At 42.6% G+C, this 17,684-nt stretch overlaps 1 protein-coding gene across 2 annotated transcripts in view; it reads right to left on the reverse strand.

The window, feature by feature from the left end:
• Nucleotides 1-1,251: 1,251 nt before the first annotated feature.
• THOP1 (thimet oligopeptidase 1) overlaps nucleotides 1,252-17,684 on the reverse strand; it is a 28,547-nt gene continuing 12,114 nt past the window's right edge. For both annotated transcript variants that reach the window (XM_083183131.1, XM_083183123.1), the window contains exons 5-13: nucleotides 13,650-13,752; nucleotides 10,894-11,054; nucleotides 10,327-10,462; nucleotides 9,452-9,818; nucleotides 8,951-9,152; nucleotides 8,474-8,660; nucleotides 3,765-3,893; nucleotides 2,266-2,402; nucleotides 1,252-1,750 (exon numbers count right to left, since the gene is read on the reverse strand). In XM_083183131.1, coding sequence (XP_083039257.1) covers nucleotides 1,592-1,750; nucleotides 2,266-2,402; nucleotides 3,765-3,893; nucleotides 8,474-8,660; nucleotides 8,951-9,152; nucleotides 9,452-9,818; nucleotides 10,327-10,462; nucleotides 10,894-11,054; nucleotides 13,650-13,752 — 1,581 coding nt within the window. In that variant the 3' untranslated portion in view covers nucleotides 1,252-1,591. The remainder of the gene's footprint in view (nucleotides 1,751-2,265; nucleotides 2,403-3,764; nucleotides 3,894-8,473; nucleotides 8,661-8,950; nucleotides 9,153-9,451; nucleotides 9,819-10,326; nucleotides 10,463-10,893; nucleotides 11,055-13,649; nucleotides 13,753-17,684) is intronic.

Here is a 17,684-nt window from a genome sequence, read left to right on the forward strand (position 1 = left end):
GATCATAATAGTATGGCCAGCTGCTCAGGTGAACAAATTACCCCCTTTATAGCTACTTATTGCCACACATAGTATTTCCCATTATTATTATTATTTTGGAGGGACATGGCCAAACATCCCAGATTTTGCCATGCCCATGTAAATACTAGGGCCCCACAGCTATCTTAATGGCCCTGGGTGACATTAATAACCATGATCTTAGATAGAACGTTTTCACCATGACGTCTCGAAAAATAAAATATGAAGTACTGTTAGTAGGGTTACCACCTCATCCCATTAATTCCGGACACATATTAATTACACAGGTTCTGTGGCTGGCTGACTTCAAGACACCATTTCACCTGGTTTTAAACTGCCACAGAACCTGTGTAATTAATATGTGTCCGGAATTAAAGGAATGATGTGGTAACCCTGTTAGTGATTTCCTTGGTACTTAACATTAGCCATATGCACTTTCATTTGGAGGGTACAGGTTTGATCCAACATTACTCTCTTAAACCCGCTGACTTCAACTACCCGTATATCTTTGGAGGGTACTGTATGTGATTTCTAGGTCAACATTCGCAATGTCAACATGTTGCTTGTCAATATTATAAACATGTTAACCTTATGTGGGTGTACATATTGAACATAGGAGTGTTAACTTTGTGTTGAGAATAGGGTAGAATAGCAGTGTTGACATGCATTGCGTCAACATATCAATATCCCGTATGTTGACAATGTATACCACAATGCTCTGGAACACTGGTGCACCCAGATAACATACAAGAACATATAAACACAGATCTGGCCCTGGTCACAATCAAACCCATAAAGCCAGGACTGGGAAGCTGCGGTGCTAACCACTGTGCCAAGAGAGATCCAGATTTGCTACTTAGCTATTGAGCAAAAACGCCTGGCAATATAATTGCAAAAATATAAATCTGCACCTAATGTCTCTGCATAACAGAAACACATTAAATGAACGTGATATCTATCTAGCTAAAAGGCTAACCACTCATCACCGCCATGAGGCGTAGTACTACCAGTGACCACAAGAGGCCACTCAACATAACAAAATGACTCCTTTGTGTGCTAAAAGATGTCATAACAGAAAGCGAAAGCAATTTTTGCAGGAACGGTGATCCATTCAAAGGGAGATGTGAAGACAGAGACTGGAGGTAAAAGCAGATAGGGAATGGGGGTGGAGTTTGAGAGCTCAAAGCGACAGATTGCAGAAGCATTAATACAAAATACAAAAGAAAAATTAGGTAGTATATTGGTCTTGGATATTTTATTTATTTAGGAAGAGATCTTGATTATTACATTCTCTCAGTTATGAGAAATTAAAATGGTCTGTGTAGTTTCAGACAACCCCAGTGATAACTGTGAGCATTACATGAAGGGTTTCCAAATATCTACATATTTTTTAATAGTGTTCATATGACTTATACAAATTATCAAAATTCTTTTATTTTGAACCTTAAAATACTGATGACAGAATAATTAATTTACAGCAACTTTGAGGTTTTGTTGTGTATGAAACCGGTTACAAATGACAGTTCATGTGCCCAAGGCATTCGGTCTGGTGGATAGCCAATACTCTGGTTTATTAACAGGCTGAAGGCACAGAGCAGGTCAGGTTGGTGAGTCCTTTGCTCTGAAGGAATGCTTCCTGTTTTGGGTCACGACCCAGGAAGTTACGCAGCATATCACTGGCGTCCAAAGATCCTCCAGGTTTCAGGATACAATTTCTGTAATCTAAGCCCACCTGAAGGGAAATGAGAAAAATAAATAAAATAAAATATGTATACTGCCCTAAGCAAGTAAGGTCACAAACCATGCTGCCTATCATTAATCACTTAAAATATTGCTACTGCCTGAGGCTGTTGTTTCCAAACTGTGCCGTGGCACCCTAGGGTGCCTCAGGCCCTTGCAGGGGAGCCTCGGGTTGGTGGTCCAGGATCATTGCAAATTATTTACAATCATTGTGATTGGCAGCTGCCAGCAATGGTTTTGCCTATCATATACTGAAACAGAAGTGAGTCCTGCCCCAAACCACCCAAGGATGACCTATAAACACAATTTAAAATGAATATTTTTTTTTACATTTCTCAGTAAGAATTTTTATCCTAGGGTGACCGTGAAAATAATTCTGATACTCTAAGGTGCAGTGATTCAAAAAAGGTTTAGGAACCACTGATCTGCAGTATAATTATATTGGGTTTCAATTGTACTGGTAAATATAATAAATCAACTTTACTGGATTGAGACTACTATTCTTACCTTTTGGTTCATGACCCCTTCCTGTTTGAAGCGGGTGTAAAACATGTCCATAGAATAAACCTCACTCCACAAATACCCATAATACTGGGCATCATATCCGCCAGCAAGATGTCCAAAAGTCGCAGGCATATTTGTTCCTGGAACAACAGAATGGTAGTTGGCAAGACAGGTAGAAATGACGATATCACATACATTTTGCCACACAGATTGTACCATGAGACAGATGTATTAAGCTTGATGAAGAGATAAGGTGGAGATAAAGTGAAAGGAGATAATGCACCAGCCAATCAGCAAGTGAGTAAGTTGGTTCCGTGGGTACAAATGACATGGGCCTCTTAAGGGGTGACTCTCCCACTGCCACAGCTATGTGCCCAGTGCACGTTTAACGGCGCACCATTGATATGTACAAAATGAGGGGAGCATAGCCACACAACACACTTAGTGGTAGCACCATCCCAACAACTGAATTCTAAAGTCTTATTGCCTCAACATATATGCATTACTCTGCATCTGTAATTATATTAATACTGGTTTAAAGGCAGACCTATCACATCAGTGACTACTCTAAAAGGTGCCCAATACACTGATCCGATTTGGGCCAATTTCACCCGATCCCAATAGATCAGGCCAAGAAATCGTCCCAAATCAAATGTGTTTGACCGGATACACGGTCCTGTGTGCATCGGGTTGGACCCTACAGATTGAATCAGCTGCAGGTTAATCTGTCGTATCGGACCCATCAGCGGCACATTGCGGGTGCTTATTAGCACCCGCGATTTGTTGGTCTGATCCGTAGGTGCGTGCCAGCGGTGAAGCAATGCTGGCACACACTTATGTGCAGGGGCGGGCAGCGGTAGGGTCTGGGTTGCACTGGCGTGCAGCGTCGCTGCAGTGCACAGTGTCCGGGAAGCGCTGAGCGGATCTGCAGTAGCGGTTGATTGGCTCAGAGTGCTCTCTCTCTCAACCTATCAGAGTCGAGGTTGCTGCAGGTCAGCTCCGCGCTTCCCGGACACTGCAAACTGCCCGCTCCGCCGCTGCATGCCGGTCACCCACACCCCCCCAGGCGATCAGCGCAGACCCGCACCTCCGCTACACCACAGGGTTTTTTTTTTTTTTTTAACTCTTCTGCCCCCACAGCTCCCCAAGAGTTTAACATTGGATAAATCACATGCGATTTATCCCATGTAAAAAAATGGCACATCAAGTGCCAAATAGTTAGGTAGCTCTCCTGGGGAACTGCTGGGGGAGCTGAAGGGAAATTGGTCCGACTTGTCCTCAGGTCAAGTTGGACTAGTGTATGTGGGCCTTTAGAGCGTAGATACGGATAATAAATATCAGTTTTTCGAAATACAGACATCAGTCAGGCTGCCTATACTATTATGATACATGAGACTGTCTTATTCTAAGTAGAAAAAGAGATGGTTTAATCATATCCAGTAAAGAGATGATGGTTAGTGGTTAGATGGGGCTGTTGCCTTAGAGCGGTTTTATCCTCTCACCGGGTGTTGCAGGGACTCCAAGAATGTCTCCGCACAATTTTTTGTATTCATCTACAGGGTCTAAATCTTTCTGTGTGTGTATGACTTGGTCGATTTTGGCCAGAACTATCTGCCGAAGATTCAAAAGACCTGCAAAACAAAACATCAACATAACATCAACATAACATATATTATCAGTATAAGTGATTACATTTCCATCAATAAACAAAAAATATATGAAAAAAAAACTCTACCCAATACTATATTATCAAAGCGGACCATAAAGTTCTTAATATTGGCAGCAGATTACTAAAGCTTATATAACGAGGACTGTAGTGGTGCTGCCCATAGCAGATTCTAGAATGCAACTAATCTGATAAGTTGTTCTGGACCACACCAACATTTTGGTGTTTATTATGGCAACTTTATTCTTCACTTACAAAGGAATTCTCTTGCAACTTCACAGAATTAAGGGGCTGATTCAGTATCACTCGTAGCAAACAGAATTCGGCCCCAGTCCCGATGTTGGGTTTGTGCATGCAAATTTCTGTGCATGTGCAAACCCAGGCACGGAACGGCTTCGGCAAGTTACGCACTAGCCGGGCCATTCGTTGCGAGGAGGGAGGGATGGGCGCGGAAACGGGGCTAGAGCAGGGGGACTCCCAGAATTTTAGAAGAATTCCCCTAGGAACGCAGGTGGGTCAATGCCTGCTGGGGGCAGGCGGCTGACGTCTCACATGACCTCAGCAGTTGTAACTGACTTAGTCCCCTAGCACGTTACCAAGGGGATCTGGTGGCAGAGGGGAACGGGGCGGTTGGATGAGTGGAGTTAAGGCGCTTAGCAAGCGGGACTGAATTATGCCCTAAGTGTAGATTCCTAACCTACCTGCAAAGGAGGAAATGTCTGTTGCATGTATAATAAGAGCAACACAAGCAACATCATAAAAAACAGGTACACATATAAATTGTCCTCAGTATGAAATGACGGGCTAACAAAATAGAATCAATTTTAAAGCAGAACAATTTCCTGTCTGAAATGTCCAACTTTTGTATTGAAGCAGCTTTAGGGGTGAATTGAATTACATGCAGCAATGTACAAAGCTGGGAAAAGGGTGGTAGTCTCAGGCTTTTATATCCAAGACTATTCAATTCCAGCTTTTCTTTGTGCAGTAGAATACCCGCTAACACACATTTACCTACAGATCTGAAAGGAGATCCCAGAACGAAGGGAGGACTACTTCACTGTACTTGAGCTCAGGGAATTTGTTTGGGTCCGAATTAGTCTCCCATCTCCGATGTTCATGTAAAAACCCTGGGAGTGACTTCGGTGAGTTTCACACTGGGAAGGGAGGGCTAGGCAGGGAAATGCCTAGCCCTCCCTGGGCGTTCTCCTACGAACACATCTACTCGTGGTGGGCGGTTGACGGCACATGACATTAGCGCCCGCCCCAAGATCAGGGGATAACAGCCAGAATAAAAAAGTCAGTCTACACTGACTTATTACCGGAGAGGAGGAAAATCATTCGATGGTGTGCGAGCATTGAATTTCTCCCCCGTTCAGCCGCATGTGTAACACTGTACACAAGTTGGCACTAATGAGTCTGTTTCGACAAAAACTAGGGAGGCCTACGCACTTGAATATTATGGGCGAGCAGCGGCTCATTAACAAAGAAAAGTACAGCATGGTGTAAAGAGCACACAAACTGGAAAGTGGGACACTGCTGGCTAATGCTATGAGTATAGCATTGAGGTGGTGGCATTATGCTGTGGGGCTCTATCAGCTGGTGTGGTACAGATCCACTAGTTCTAATGCATGGTCACATTAGCAATGATAATTATAGATAGGTTCTCAATAACACTATTCTCTCCACATTGTGGCAGTTCTACTGAAACAATGAATGTTTTTTTACCAGAAAGACAATGTCATGCTGCTAAGGTGACACTGCATTGTTATATAGAAAATACGGTACTTGTGTATTATCACAGCGCCCGATTTTACTACGAAGACAAACATAGTAAAATTGCATGCCATTATGGTATGGCATGCGATGCAATTTTAACAGTTATAATGGCATTTAATGTATTATACCATTAAATGACATATAGGGGGAAATTTGTAAAAAAATAGGTGTATTTGTATCCAGAAATACACTTATTTTTGACATTTACTATCCCGAAAATACGGCAATTCATATTCGTATTGATAGCACATCAATACGACTATGAATTGCCGTATTTTCGGGATAGTAAGTGTCAAAAATAAGTGTATTTCTGGATACAAATACACCTATTTTTTTACAAATTCCTTTAGGAAATTTCCCCCATAATGTTATTTATTCACACCCCCCCCCCCCCCCCCGTATACAATAATGGCATGCGATGCGATTTTTAATCGCACCCTATTTTTATAATGGATTCACTGACACAGAGCAGTGAATACATTATATAGGAAAATCGCATGCCATACAATAATGGCATGCAATGCGATTTCACTACCGTGAATAGCCCACTACGCAAATGCCGTAGTGGGCGCCGTGATAATACACAAGTACCGAAAATCCAATAATGCGGATAGACTGGGTCTTCAAGCTATGGCCCTCCAGATGTTGTGAAACTACATGTTCCAACATGCATTGCCACATTTTTTCCTATAAGAGCATGCTAAAACTGTCAGGGCATGCTGGGACATGTAGTTCTACAACATCTGGAGGGCCACAGGTTGAAGACCTGTGGTCTAGATCTTAACCCCACTGAGAACCTTTTTAAAGAACTGGAGTGACAGGTGCGTTCTAGGCCGGCTTGCCCTTCTTCCATGTCAAAGGTGGTCACTGTACTTAGGGCAGAAACCATACCACCTCCTGATGTTCAGGACCTTGTGGACAGTTTGCCTACAAGGGTCATCATCTTCTGAGGAAACCGTCAGAACTAACAGACAGAGAAACGTGTCAAAACTCTATCTTTACTATTCTGACTCCCACTTTATTGGAACAGCAACTTACACTATCCATTTACTGCCCAGTTTCCAACCAGCCGGACTGAATTACTCCACCGCTCATCTGATCTATCCACAGTGTCATACTAAAGATAAAGAGGTGCTCCTTCCATCGCAGATACCTGGGCGTCATTACCATCTTGCTCCTGTGTCAGCTCCCAGCGCCGGCTCTCTCCATCTCGGGGCTACGCTGGTAGTGAGCAGACCGGACATTACCCGCCTTAAGACTGCCTGCTCCCGGAGTGGTACACCACCGTACATTTGTGTCAGCTCCCAGCGCCGGCTCCCCCAACATCGGGGCTACGCTGGTTGTCAGCAGACCAGCTACAAACCTGCTTCAGGAGTGCCTGCTCCCGGTACCGGCTCCCAGTCCATCGGAGCAACACCAGTGGTAGCGGACACGCAGCTATCTGATCTCTGCGGCCCTCATCATCAAAACATCAGCCGGTAATATATACTCATATAAACATTGCTTCCTAAATAAACTGGTTTACCACAATATTCTTAATTCAAAGTGATATCTACTTTACCAATTCCTATTTGGGAACTTTTCATATGGTTGGCAACTATAACCAATGGGCCTTAAGTGGTGCTAGTCGGAATTCTGATTTATTTTAAATGTGTATATGTATGTATTTTATAATTTTGTATTTTAATGTGTATTTACTGTATTAAAAATAACTATTAAGTAAAAAGTAATAACAAAGATCAACACATTGCGCTCTCTTCATTTTTGTTATATTTTGCGTCGCGAGAAAGACTCATTAGTCTTTTTTGGGAGCAGCACCTAAGCTGTGGATTGGAGTTATACCTCTATATAGATTCAACCCATTTTGTATATATATATATATATACCAAAACTGCGCCTGATTTACCCATCTGGGCAATCTTTTCTGCCTACAAGGGTGTCTGCCGTAACCAATGCACCTGGCAGACCTACAAAGCACTGACATCAATAACATCTAACTGATCTATTTGCTGTCAGTGTCCGATTACTTTTGTCGACATAGTGTAGCTGCTGCGGCTTTGTTTCTATTAAATGTTGTTAGAAGACTGCTTTTTTAAGATAAAAATCAACTGCATTTATGAAGGAATATTATTAGCGTGTGAAAATAGTATGTAAATACTGAGAGACAGATTTTGGGGCAGAATAAAGTGGTCAAGAAAAAAAAATTAAGAAAAAAATATAATAATAATAATAAAATTATAATACAGGTCGAGTATCCCGTATCCGAATATCCGTTATCCGAATTATTCCGAAATACGGACATTCCAGAAAGTGAAAAAAAAAATTTTTTTTGATAAAAACTCACTGGGGACATTTGTAACAGCATCACTGGGGACATGATATGTAACTGGCACTATATATGTGCAAGACAATGATTGCTTGGCATTCAAATTCAGTGCTGAGATAGTACACACATTTTGTTTCATTTTTTGAAACCTTGTTTTTTGAACAATTTAAATATATTTGTGTGTATTTTATGTGGTAATAAAATATATTTGTGTGTATATTATGTGTTTATACAGCATAAATGCAAGATACTTCAAAATACATCATTGAAATATTAAAATATTCCGAAATACGGAATAATTCGTTATCCAAAATTCTCCTGGTCCCGAGCATTTTGGATACGGGATACTCAACCTGTAATAATAATGATAAGTGAGCTCATAATAAACAAAACACTGATCAGATAAACCGATACTGTAGGCTAATAATGTAAATACATCATACCTGTGTTTGCAAGACGAGATTTTATGAGCTTCTCCACCGTATCCTCCGGAATGGGTTTGCCAGTTTTATAATGTTTTGACATTCGCTGCAAAGATTCTCTCTCCCATACCCAATTTTCCAACATCTGTGAAGGAGCTTCAACAAAGTCTCTCTCCACCTGCGTTCCACTGAACATTGCAAAGTCTGCCTGTGGAACATATATGATTTTAAAGCTACAGTAAACACGATGGGCCAAATGTAATAGGGTGAGAGTTTCAGAAAGTGAGAGATTTTGAGAGAGAGTGTTCCCCTTTTTTTTAAAAACAGCAATCAATTACACTGCAAACCCAGGTTGATTTTGCCATGTAGATGATTGCTGCTTTAAAAAACATGGGAAAACTCTCCAAAAATCTCTCACTTTCTGAAACTCTCACCCTATTACATTTGGCCCAAAGTGTATACATTTACATTTCACAATATGTACCTGGTGACACCTACCTCCGCACAGAGCTGATGCATTACATGACCAAATTCATGAAAATACGTCTCCACTTCATCATGCTGCAGAAGGGATGGGGCATCCTGAGTGGGTTTAGTGAAGTTGGCAACCATGGCAGCCACAGATATCTGTCTGGAACCATCAGGTAGTAGACACCCAGGCTGTAACCCAAAGCAAGCCGCATGGGAATATTTTCCTTCCCTAAGGATGAGATCAAAAGGCAAAAAAAAAATAAGTCAACGACTGGCCTATCAGTATTCCATCACGGGCAGTTTCACATGCCTTTTAGTACATTTTCGCCCTTTTTTTGGGGGGTAAATCGGCATGGGCAAAAATGTCCGCAAGTTCATCAAAACCAGATGAATTTGCAGCAATTTTGTGGATTTACAAGGGATGCAACACCCGATTGAACACCCCCGTTAGTCTCTTTATTCTAAGACATGTCCAACAAAAAAACAGTGGATCACAAAAATATGAAAAAAAAATTTTTTATGGCTTACCGAGGAAATAAGTCAAGGTAGAACTTTCCAACCAGCTGTCCTGTCCTTGCATCTCTTACAGAGAACATAGACACATCCTCATGCCACACTGGAGCACCTTTATCTAGCTCAAATGTTAGGCCCAGCAGCTCCTGGTAAATATCTAGCAGCCCGGCGGTCACTACTTCCATAGGAAAATATTCCTTGAGAATGTTCTGGTCCACACTGTACGTGGTTTCCTCCACTTGGTTCATGTAGTACCTCATGTCCCACGCATTAATCTGCCCATCAAAATCAAGTCCCCTCTTCTCACATTCCTTTTTTTTGAGTTCTAAAATGACTGCTCTCTCCTTCTCACCAAGGGGCTTCAGCTTTTGGGATAATTCATCTGATAAAACACAGATTTAAAACAATTTTCAAAATATAGTTTAAATCACAAACACCTAGTGATAATTAATCTCAAAGAATATCCATATGTGATACTCTTAGATGCTTGGTGCAATAGGAACCTCAGTGTGTTAACTTCAATATAGCTCCTGCAGACAGAATAGTGGAAGAACCGGCACTCCAGGTATAAAGATCAAATGTAATTTTATTAAGGCATGAGAGATATGTACACAAGGCCCAACAGCCGTTTCAACTGTACACAAGGGCCGCTTAGGAAGACTGCTGTGGTGTAGTTGAAACGGCTGTTGGGCCATGTATGTACATTTCTCTCATGCCTTAATAAAATTACGCTGGATCTTTATACCTGGAGTGCCGTTCTTCCACTATTCTGTCTACAGGAGGTTGAGTGTAAATATTTATCTTTTATGAACTGTGCAACACAAATATAAGCATTTACTACAGGAGGAAACTGTGCGGTCTTCAATTTATTAAGAAAAACACACACTTGCCTAAGAAACTTTTCACGGTCTTGCTGTTCTTCGCCATGTTCATCTCCAAGACAAAATCAGCATGCGTTTCAAATCCAAGCAAGAGAGTCTTTTCTTCCCTAAGTTTCACAAGTTCCCGTAAGATATGGTCATTGTCCTAAAACAGACCGCATCAAAATTAGAAAGGCTATGTTGGTGGATGATAGACTACAGCAGTGGTTCCCACACTGTGTTGCCGTGGCACTATGGGGTGTCGCGAGACACTTCCAGGGGTGCCTCAGGTTGGTGGTCCAGGACCAATTTAAAAAATTGATGGGGTTTACAGTGATGGGCAAATCAAGTGTTAGTGGCTGCCAATCTTAAAACATGTGAATAATCAGAAGCACACATGTACGCCAGCACATAACTTAACCTAAAAATGACAAAAAAAGGCACCATTTGCTTAATTTAATCTCTTATTTCAAATTCATCAATAAAATATTTTATTGCTAGGGGAGCCATGATAAAATCTGATATGCTAGGGTGCCGTGATTCAAAAAGTCTGGGAACCATTGGACTAAAGTCTAAGCAACAAGTATTATCTCGAACCTCTTTGCAGCGGGAGTTGAAAGCTAACTCTAGCTTCTGCCTTGTCTCAGGAACAGAACACTTCTTCATGAGTGGGAAGTAGTGGGGATACTTTAAAGTGACCTTTAGCTCTCCTGATTCTGTTTTCTCCAGGGAGTTTAGGAAGTCATCTGGAAGGCCCACTGCAACCCAAATCACAACAATTAATGTTTAAGTAATGCTGTGTACACACGGTGAGATTTGACATTAGATTTTGACTATATAGTCAAAATCGCATGCAGATCGCACAGGTTTTTTAGCTTGCGCTGTCCCGTGATAGCCCAAATCGAAACCCAGATAGACAGGGCAGCAATGACTATATAGTGCAAATCTAATGCAGATTGTATGGATTGTATGGAAAAAGTACAGAGATAGCAAAGATTGCATAGCACTCGAATCAAGTCGAATAGCAAGGGGATCTCACCGCGTGTATACACCATAAGGTCTAGACGTGTAAAACAACGTAGTACATTACAGTACAATTGGCTGAGATAAATTCAGCAATGATGATTACTACAGGAATTACTGCAGCTTTTGTTTTGTGATTTTAGAGCATGCGCAAACTCTGGGAAATCCTTTGGAAGTTTTCATCTTTAAAAAAAGAAAAAAAAAAAAAACAGAAATCAGCCATTGTAAAGAGTTATAATAGCACTAAATATTTTTTCTATGGAATAGTAATAGACATCAATATAGTTACACCAAATAGGTCCTCATTTTACGGTACAAGAGGTTACAATTTTTTTTTTTTTTTTTTTTTATTATTTCCTGTGCAAGTTTGTTAGCCAACATTTTACAACAATCTTTTTTCCTATTGGATTGAGCAGCAATTGGGAGAATGCATAATTACGTTATTGAAAAATTGATTGCAAAGGCTGCATTCATTTTTACAGCCAAAGTTTCACAACTAATCGGATATGCGCCAATGTCTATTGTTGTATCTTGTACCTAGTGAAATAATTAGTTAAAAGAGATACATGAGAAATTTAGGGCATGATGTAATGGGATTACCAAAATCTGTGGGATGCAGGGTGATCATGGACATTTTATTTTAAAGAGGAAATCCTTTACAAGGTGATTACAATTTTAAAAATATTGGGTACTTGTGTATTAGATGGGCGCCGAATTAGCATAAGTACGCAGGCGTAGGCTAAGCTACGCTGTCAGCGTAGTTCAATGGTTGCCTAGCGTAGTTAGTGTAGTGACTCCACGGCAGCCCGGCTCTGTCCCCGGCGCCCATGCCAAGCCTAGTGAGCGCCTCTCACACAGCTCCAGTAACCGCCAGATCCCCTGCGCTGACGGACGCCGGCAGAGAGGGGATCATGCGGACACCGGCGGAGAGGTGCTTCAGCTGTCTGAGATGCAGGTGCATCTCAGTAACTAACGCTTCATGCATACAGGGGGTATGCGGGCACAAGTGCGTCCTATGAACAATAACGGAGGCATTTTCAAACCCCCACTATCCACGCCAGCCCGAAGAGTGGCGAGCGCAGTGAGCCCCGCGAGGGGACGCGTTACGCGTCCTCCCGACCTGTTCATACCCCCACTATCCACGGTGGCGTGGAGTTGATATTAGAAAGTGTGGCAAGCACAGCGAGCCACCGAGTCCGAAGCGTGGCGAGCACAGAGAGCCCCTCGAGGGGACGCAGAACACATGTGAAGTTATCCGCGTCCGCTCTCCGCGCTTTGGGCTCGGAGGCTCGCCACACTTTATAACATCAACTCCACGCCGACGTGGATAGTGGGGTTAACAACAGGTTGGGAGGAAGCGTAACGCATCCGCTCGCCACGCTTCGGGCTGGTGTGGATAGTGGGGGTGTTTCAGGCACACATTCACACCTGCCATATCATACATCTGAGACAGTAATGACAACATGTGTTAACTGGATTTTTGTAATAATAAAAGGAGAAAAGATCAGGTACTGCAGCCATTACACTGTCACTTCACCTATGACAGGGACACTGACTGTCTGGCAACGGCAACACTATACTAATTCTGACTGAGTACGCTATGCGGGAACACTACGCTGATTCTGACACAGACTACGCTAACTATGCTGGCTGCGGGAACACTACGCTGATTCTTAGAGCGCCGCTACGCTGATTCTGAGAGCGCCGCTACTCTAACTACGTAGCGGCCGCCTGGCTAATACACAAGAACCAAACACTGAAGTAAGAAAGTAATTGAGGTCAGTCCACAATCCTGTAATACAACGCAACATTATCTCCTGCAACGCAACATTATCTCCTGCATATGTCTCACAACAGGCATGATACAGGGATGGACACCGTAGCCCAGCTGATGCTTCTTTTTAAGCAGTGGCTGTGCTACAATATGCAACTCTGGGCACCGCTTCTGGAGTAGAATGACACCTACTGCATGGTTCTGTGATCTGCTGCTGCATCCGAAGATGCAAATTAGAATCATCTGCATGAACATAGGTCATCTGTTTTCAGTCAGGCTACTCAGGATGGCCAGAGTAGCTGCCAAAGGCCTCAGCACACCCAGAATACATATCGACATGGCCTTGCTGGCTGGCACCATGGCAGTAGATAGTAACTATGTCATCTCACAGAACGAGATTTGTTCATGCGCAGATCTCATACCATGGGTGATGTACATAAATAATCCTGTTTGCATACCTCTCTGAATTAGGCCCAGAATGTATATAAATGTGCTAGCTTGAAACCCTCTGCAAGAATAAAGACATGCTTTTATTGTCCAAGCACTCAAAACTCACTTAGCTCTTCTCTGGAGAAAGATAAAAATGTGGTCACTTCATTTAAATTCTTGTTGAAGTCAATGGACAGTGTGCTAATCTTTTTCTTGATGCTCTTAATTTTCTGAAATAAATAAACAATGATGATTTATGGCCAAACTGTGGCCCTCCAGCTGTTGTGAAACTACACATCCCAGCATGCCTTGCCATAGTTTTAGCATTCCCTAATAGCAGAACTGTGGCAAGGCATGATGGGACTTGTCATTTCACAACAGCTGGAGGATCATAGTTTGGTCATGCCTGGTTTAGTAGATACAAGTATGAGCAAGTAATAACACTCACCCTTCTGTAGACAGAATAGTGGAAGAACCGGTACTCCAGGTATAAAGATCCAACATCATTTTGTTAAGGCACGAGAGAAATGCACACACACGTCTTCCTCAAGGGCCTGCTGTGTGCAGTTAAAACGGCTGTTGGGCCATTTGTGTACATTTCGCTAATGCCTTAAGGTGCCCATACACGGTGCAATGGTCGCACCCGTTATGGGCTGCATCGCAACACGTGCGTTTTACATCGCACCATGTATGGGCACCTATAATAAAATTACGTTGGATCTTTATACCTGGAGTATCGGTGTGGGGATTCCATTGTGCCAGAATCAATCTCCTTTGTATAGTAATATTATTAAGCACCTTATCCAATAAATTTGAATACGTGCAGGGTATCTAATTTGTTCTGATGTCAAAGAGTCTACCTTCATATGAGATTTACATGACTCACTAGCCACTTCAAAACAAAAGAAAGTGCAGGCTACTGTGGAACAAATCAGAGCCAATAGCTTTGTACCCTGAAGTTAAGCAGTCATGGGATAATACAAGTGATACAGGGTTAAGATAAATATCTCCATTAAATATATACACTGTATAGTGTGCCTCTGTTGTGTATTAGGAACGGATCTCATGAATAGTGTGATGTTTGCAACATTGTATTCATGGGCAGAAAGTTATTATTGCTACATGCGTGTACAATGTGCTACTAAAGTAGCTAACACGTAGTCTTAATGGGTTGGGATCTACAGCATGATGGTGGACAGTCATTAGGTCGATATGGGAAAAGGTCAACATGGGAAAAGGTCGAAAGGTCATTATTGCGACAATGTCTCGGTCAACAGACAAAAGGTTAACATGGGGTTTTTCACTGTTTTAGGACCCGAATTTGGACACGGTCGACATGGACACCGTTTAAAGTGCATCGCTCGCTATGCTTCGGACACAGTGCCTCGGTATGCTCGGCACACTATTTTATTCTCCCACCACGCCCTAGTGCAGTGGTTCCCAACCCTGGTCCTCAAGTACCCCCAACGTTTTCCAGGTCACCCGGCAGGTGCACTCATTATTCAGGCACATTTGAAAAGATCCACAGGTGGAGCTAATTATAGCACTTGTGATTCTGTGTGGAGACCTGCAAAACATGCACTGTTGGGGGTACTTGAGGACCAGGGTTGGGAACCACTGCCCTAGTGGATAGTAGGGCATGAAATACCGTCTTTCGCCATATGCCGGCTCAAAAAACAGTGAAAAACCCCATGTCAACCTTTTCACTGTCGACCTAGACACTGTCAAACTAATGACCTGTCGAACTAATGACCTTTGGACCTAGAACCATGTCGACCTTTTCCCATGTTGACCTAATGGTGTCGACCATCATGCTGTAGACCAGGGCTGGGCAACACCGGCCCTCCAGATGTTAGTGAACTACACATCCCAGGATGCTTTGCATTAGTTTTGCTACGTGGCCATGCTGAAACTGATGCAAGGCATGCTGGGATGTTTAGTTCATCAACATCTGGAGGGCTGGTGTTGCCCAGCCCTGCTGTAGACCAATGACCGCATCCCGACTTAATGCGCTGGCTGTGCTTGCTCAGCTTAATGAAAGGATCAGTGCTGCGTTCATGTAGCATATTGGCACATTTAAATTGCTGACCTCTTAATTGCACACGTACTGCTGCTGTAATTTGTAATTATAGGAAATATAGATATCAGATTGTCCTTTTAGTATAACAATGATCAACCCTTAAATTTAAATCAGTGGAGTTGCATACCTGTTTTTTACAGCATAAACAGAAAGAAAAAAAAAAATCAGTTGGTGCGCCTGGCAGCCTATGGTGGGTACACTAGAAGTGGTAACCCCACACCACTAACAATAAGTGGAAAAAAGCAATATATGGTGTCCCAGGTTACACCCTACTAATGTAGGATACGGTCATTGGGTCACCACCAAGTAGGTCGACAAGCATTAGGTTGACACCACTAGGTCGACATGCAGATAGGTCGATATGTTTTTTTTTTTTTTTACTTTTTTTTAGCCGACAGGCAGTATTTCATGTCCTACCATCTACTATGGCGTGGTGGGAGAATAAAATAGTGTGCCGAGCGTAGCATGTGAGGGGACGTGGTTGTACGGCTCGGTGTCCATGTCGACACAACATGCGCCGACAGGTGTTATTTCATGCCCTACCATCCACTAGGACATTAGGGTAATTTTTTTTTAAAGTCGACTTTTTCACTGTTGACTTAATAACCCTGTCGACCTTACCCATGTCGACAAAATGACCATGTCGACCTTACCTTGTGTCGACCTTCCTGCATGTTGGCCTACACACATGTCAACCTAAATGCATGTCTACCTGATGGTGTCGACCTAATGACTGTCTAACAACTTGCTGGTGACCAAGTAATCCACACCCATTAATGCTAGGGTCACATATGGGGATGCAGTCAAAATACCGACAAGGACAAAATCCCGACTTTTAAAATCCCGACATATAGAATGTACAGATGACAGGTCGGCATGGTTTTTTCACTGGAGTAGGAGGGTAGTTGGAAGTGACCTTTGGCGCACTGAGTGTGAAAAAATCTTCCAATGAGGTGGAATGGGTTGATCCAAAGATTATTTTATTACGACATAGGTAAGAATAAAAACAAATACATCAACATCAAAAATCCTTCCTCACCCAGCTAAAGAGGTGGAGCCACGGATGGTGTTTACAGAGTGCTCCTAGGGTACACCCTGTAGGCTCCACTGACTTGAGACTGGACAAAGGCTGGGCACAAATACAAACGTCAAAAGGTAAATGCAATATTAAAATCCTTCTCACCCAGCTGGGGGAGTGGAGCCAGGATGGTAGGTTGACAGGGGGTCCAAAACAAAGAGGGCTCACCCTGTCGGCTCCACAAGCTTAAGCTGGGCAGATGGTCCTCCGTGATAAGCTGCAATCCTGGTTAGGCCAACGCGTTTCAAGTCTAGAAGACTCTTTTTCAAGGCTGTGGATTGCTATGACATTTTCCTATTTATGAAGAAAAAGGCGGGAAATGGTGAGGGCGGGGAGTGGGTGTGTCTCTAAACACCCTCCCCGGATTTGACATGTCCGTCTGTTATCAGCGCCACTTCCGGTTATATTCCCGGAAGTGGGTGACTGACGCGATCGCGGCTATTTCCGCCGGAGGTTGGAGTTCCGTCCTTTCGGGGGGAGGTATCGAGTAATGTTAGTAGTCGTCCTGGTGAGGGGGCGGCGTCAGACTCCTGCGGTGGACGCTAAGTTTCTTCATTACGGAGATTCATTCACTGCATCTGTGGCCATTTTGGATAAGGGAAGAATTCAAATAGTGTGGGAATCATCAGGCGCCATCTTGGAATCGGGTTTATTCATTATTCAGCGGTGGCCATCTTTGATGTGGTAACAGTAGTAGAGTTCATAGAGACGGTAGCCATCTTTAGTGTGGTCACCGCAATGGAGTCAGGAATAAATGGTACCTCAGGATAAAACAAAGGACATCATTAAGAAACCGATATTGATACAATGAAAATTCATAAAAATTCCATTAAAAAATTAATTAAATGAGATTTCATAAGATCCATCTGTGAAAGTGGAAAAATAGAAATTAGTAGAAGGCAAAAAATTCATAGAAGGTAAAATTCATGGGAGATAAAAAATTCATGGGAGGTCACAAATTCATCCGAGGTAAAACAAATCATCAGAGGTAAAAAATTCATCAA

Source organism: Crinia signifera, chromosome 1 (assembly GCF_055691185.1).
Source record: "Crinia signifera chromosome 1, ASM5569118v1, whole genome shotgun sequence".
Lineage (NCBI taxonomy): Eukaryota > Metazoa > Chordata > Amphibia > Anura > Myobatrachidae > Crinia > Crinia signifera.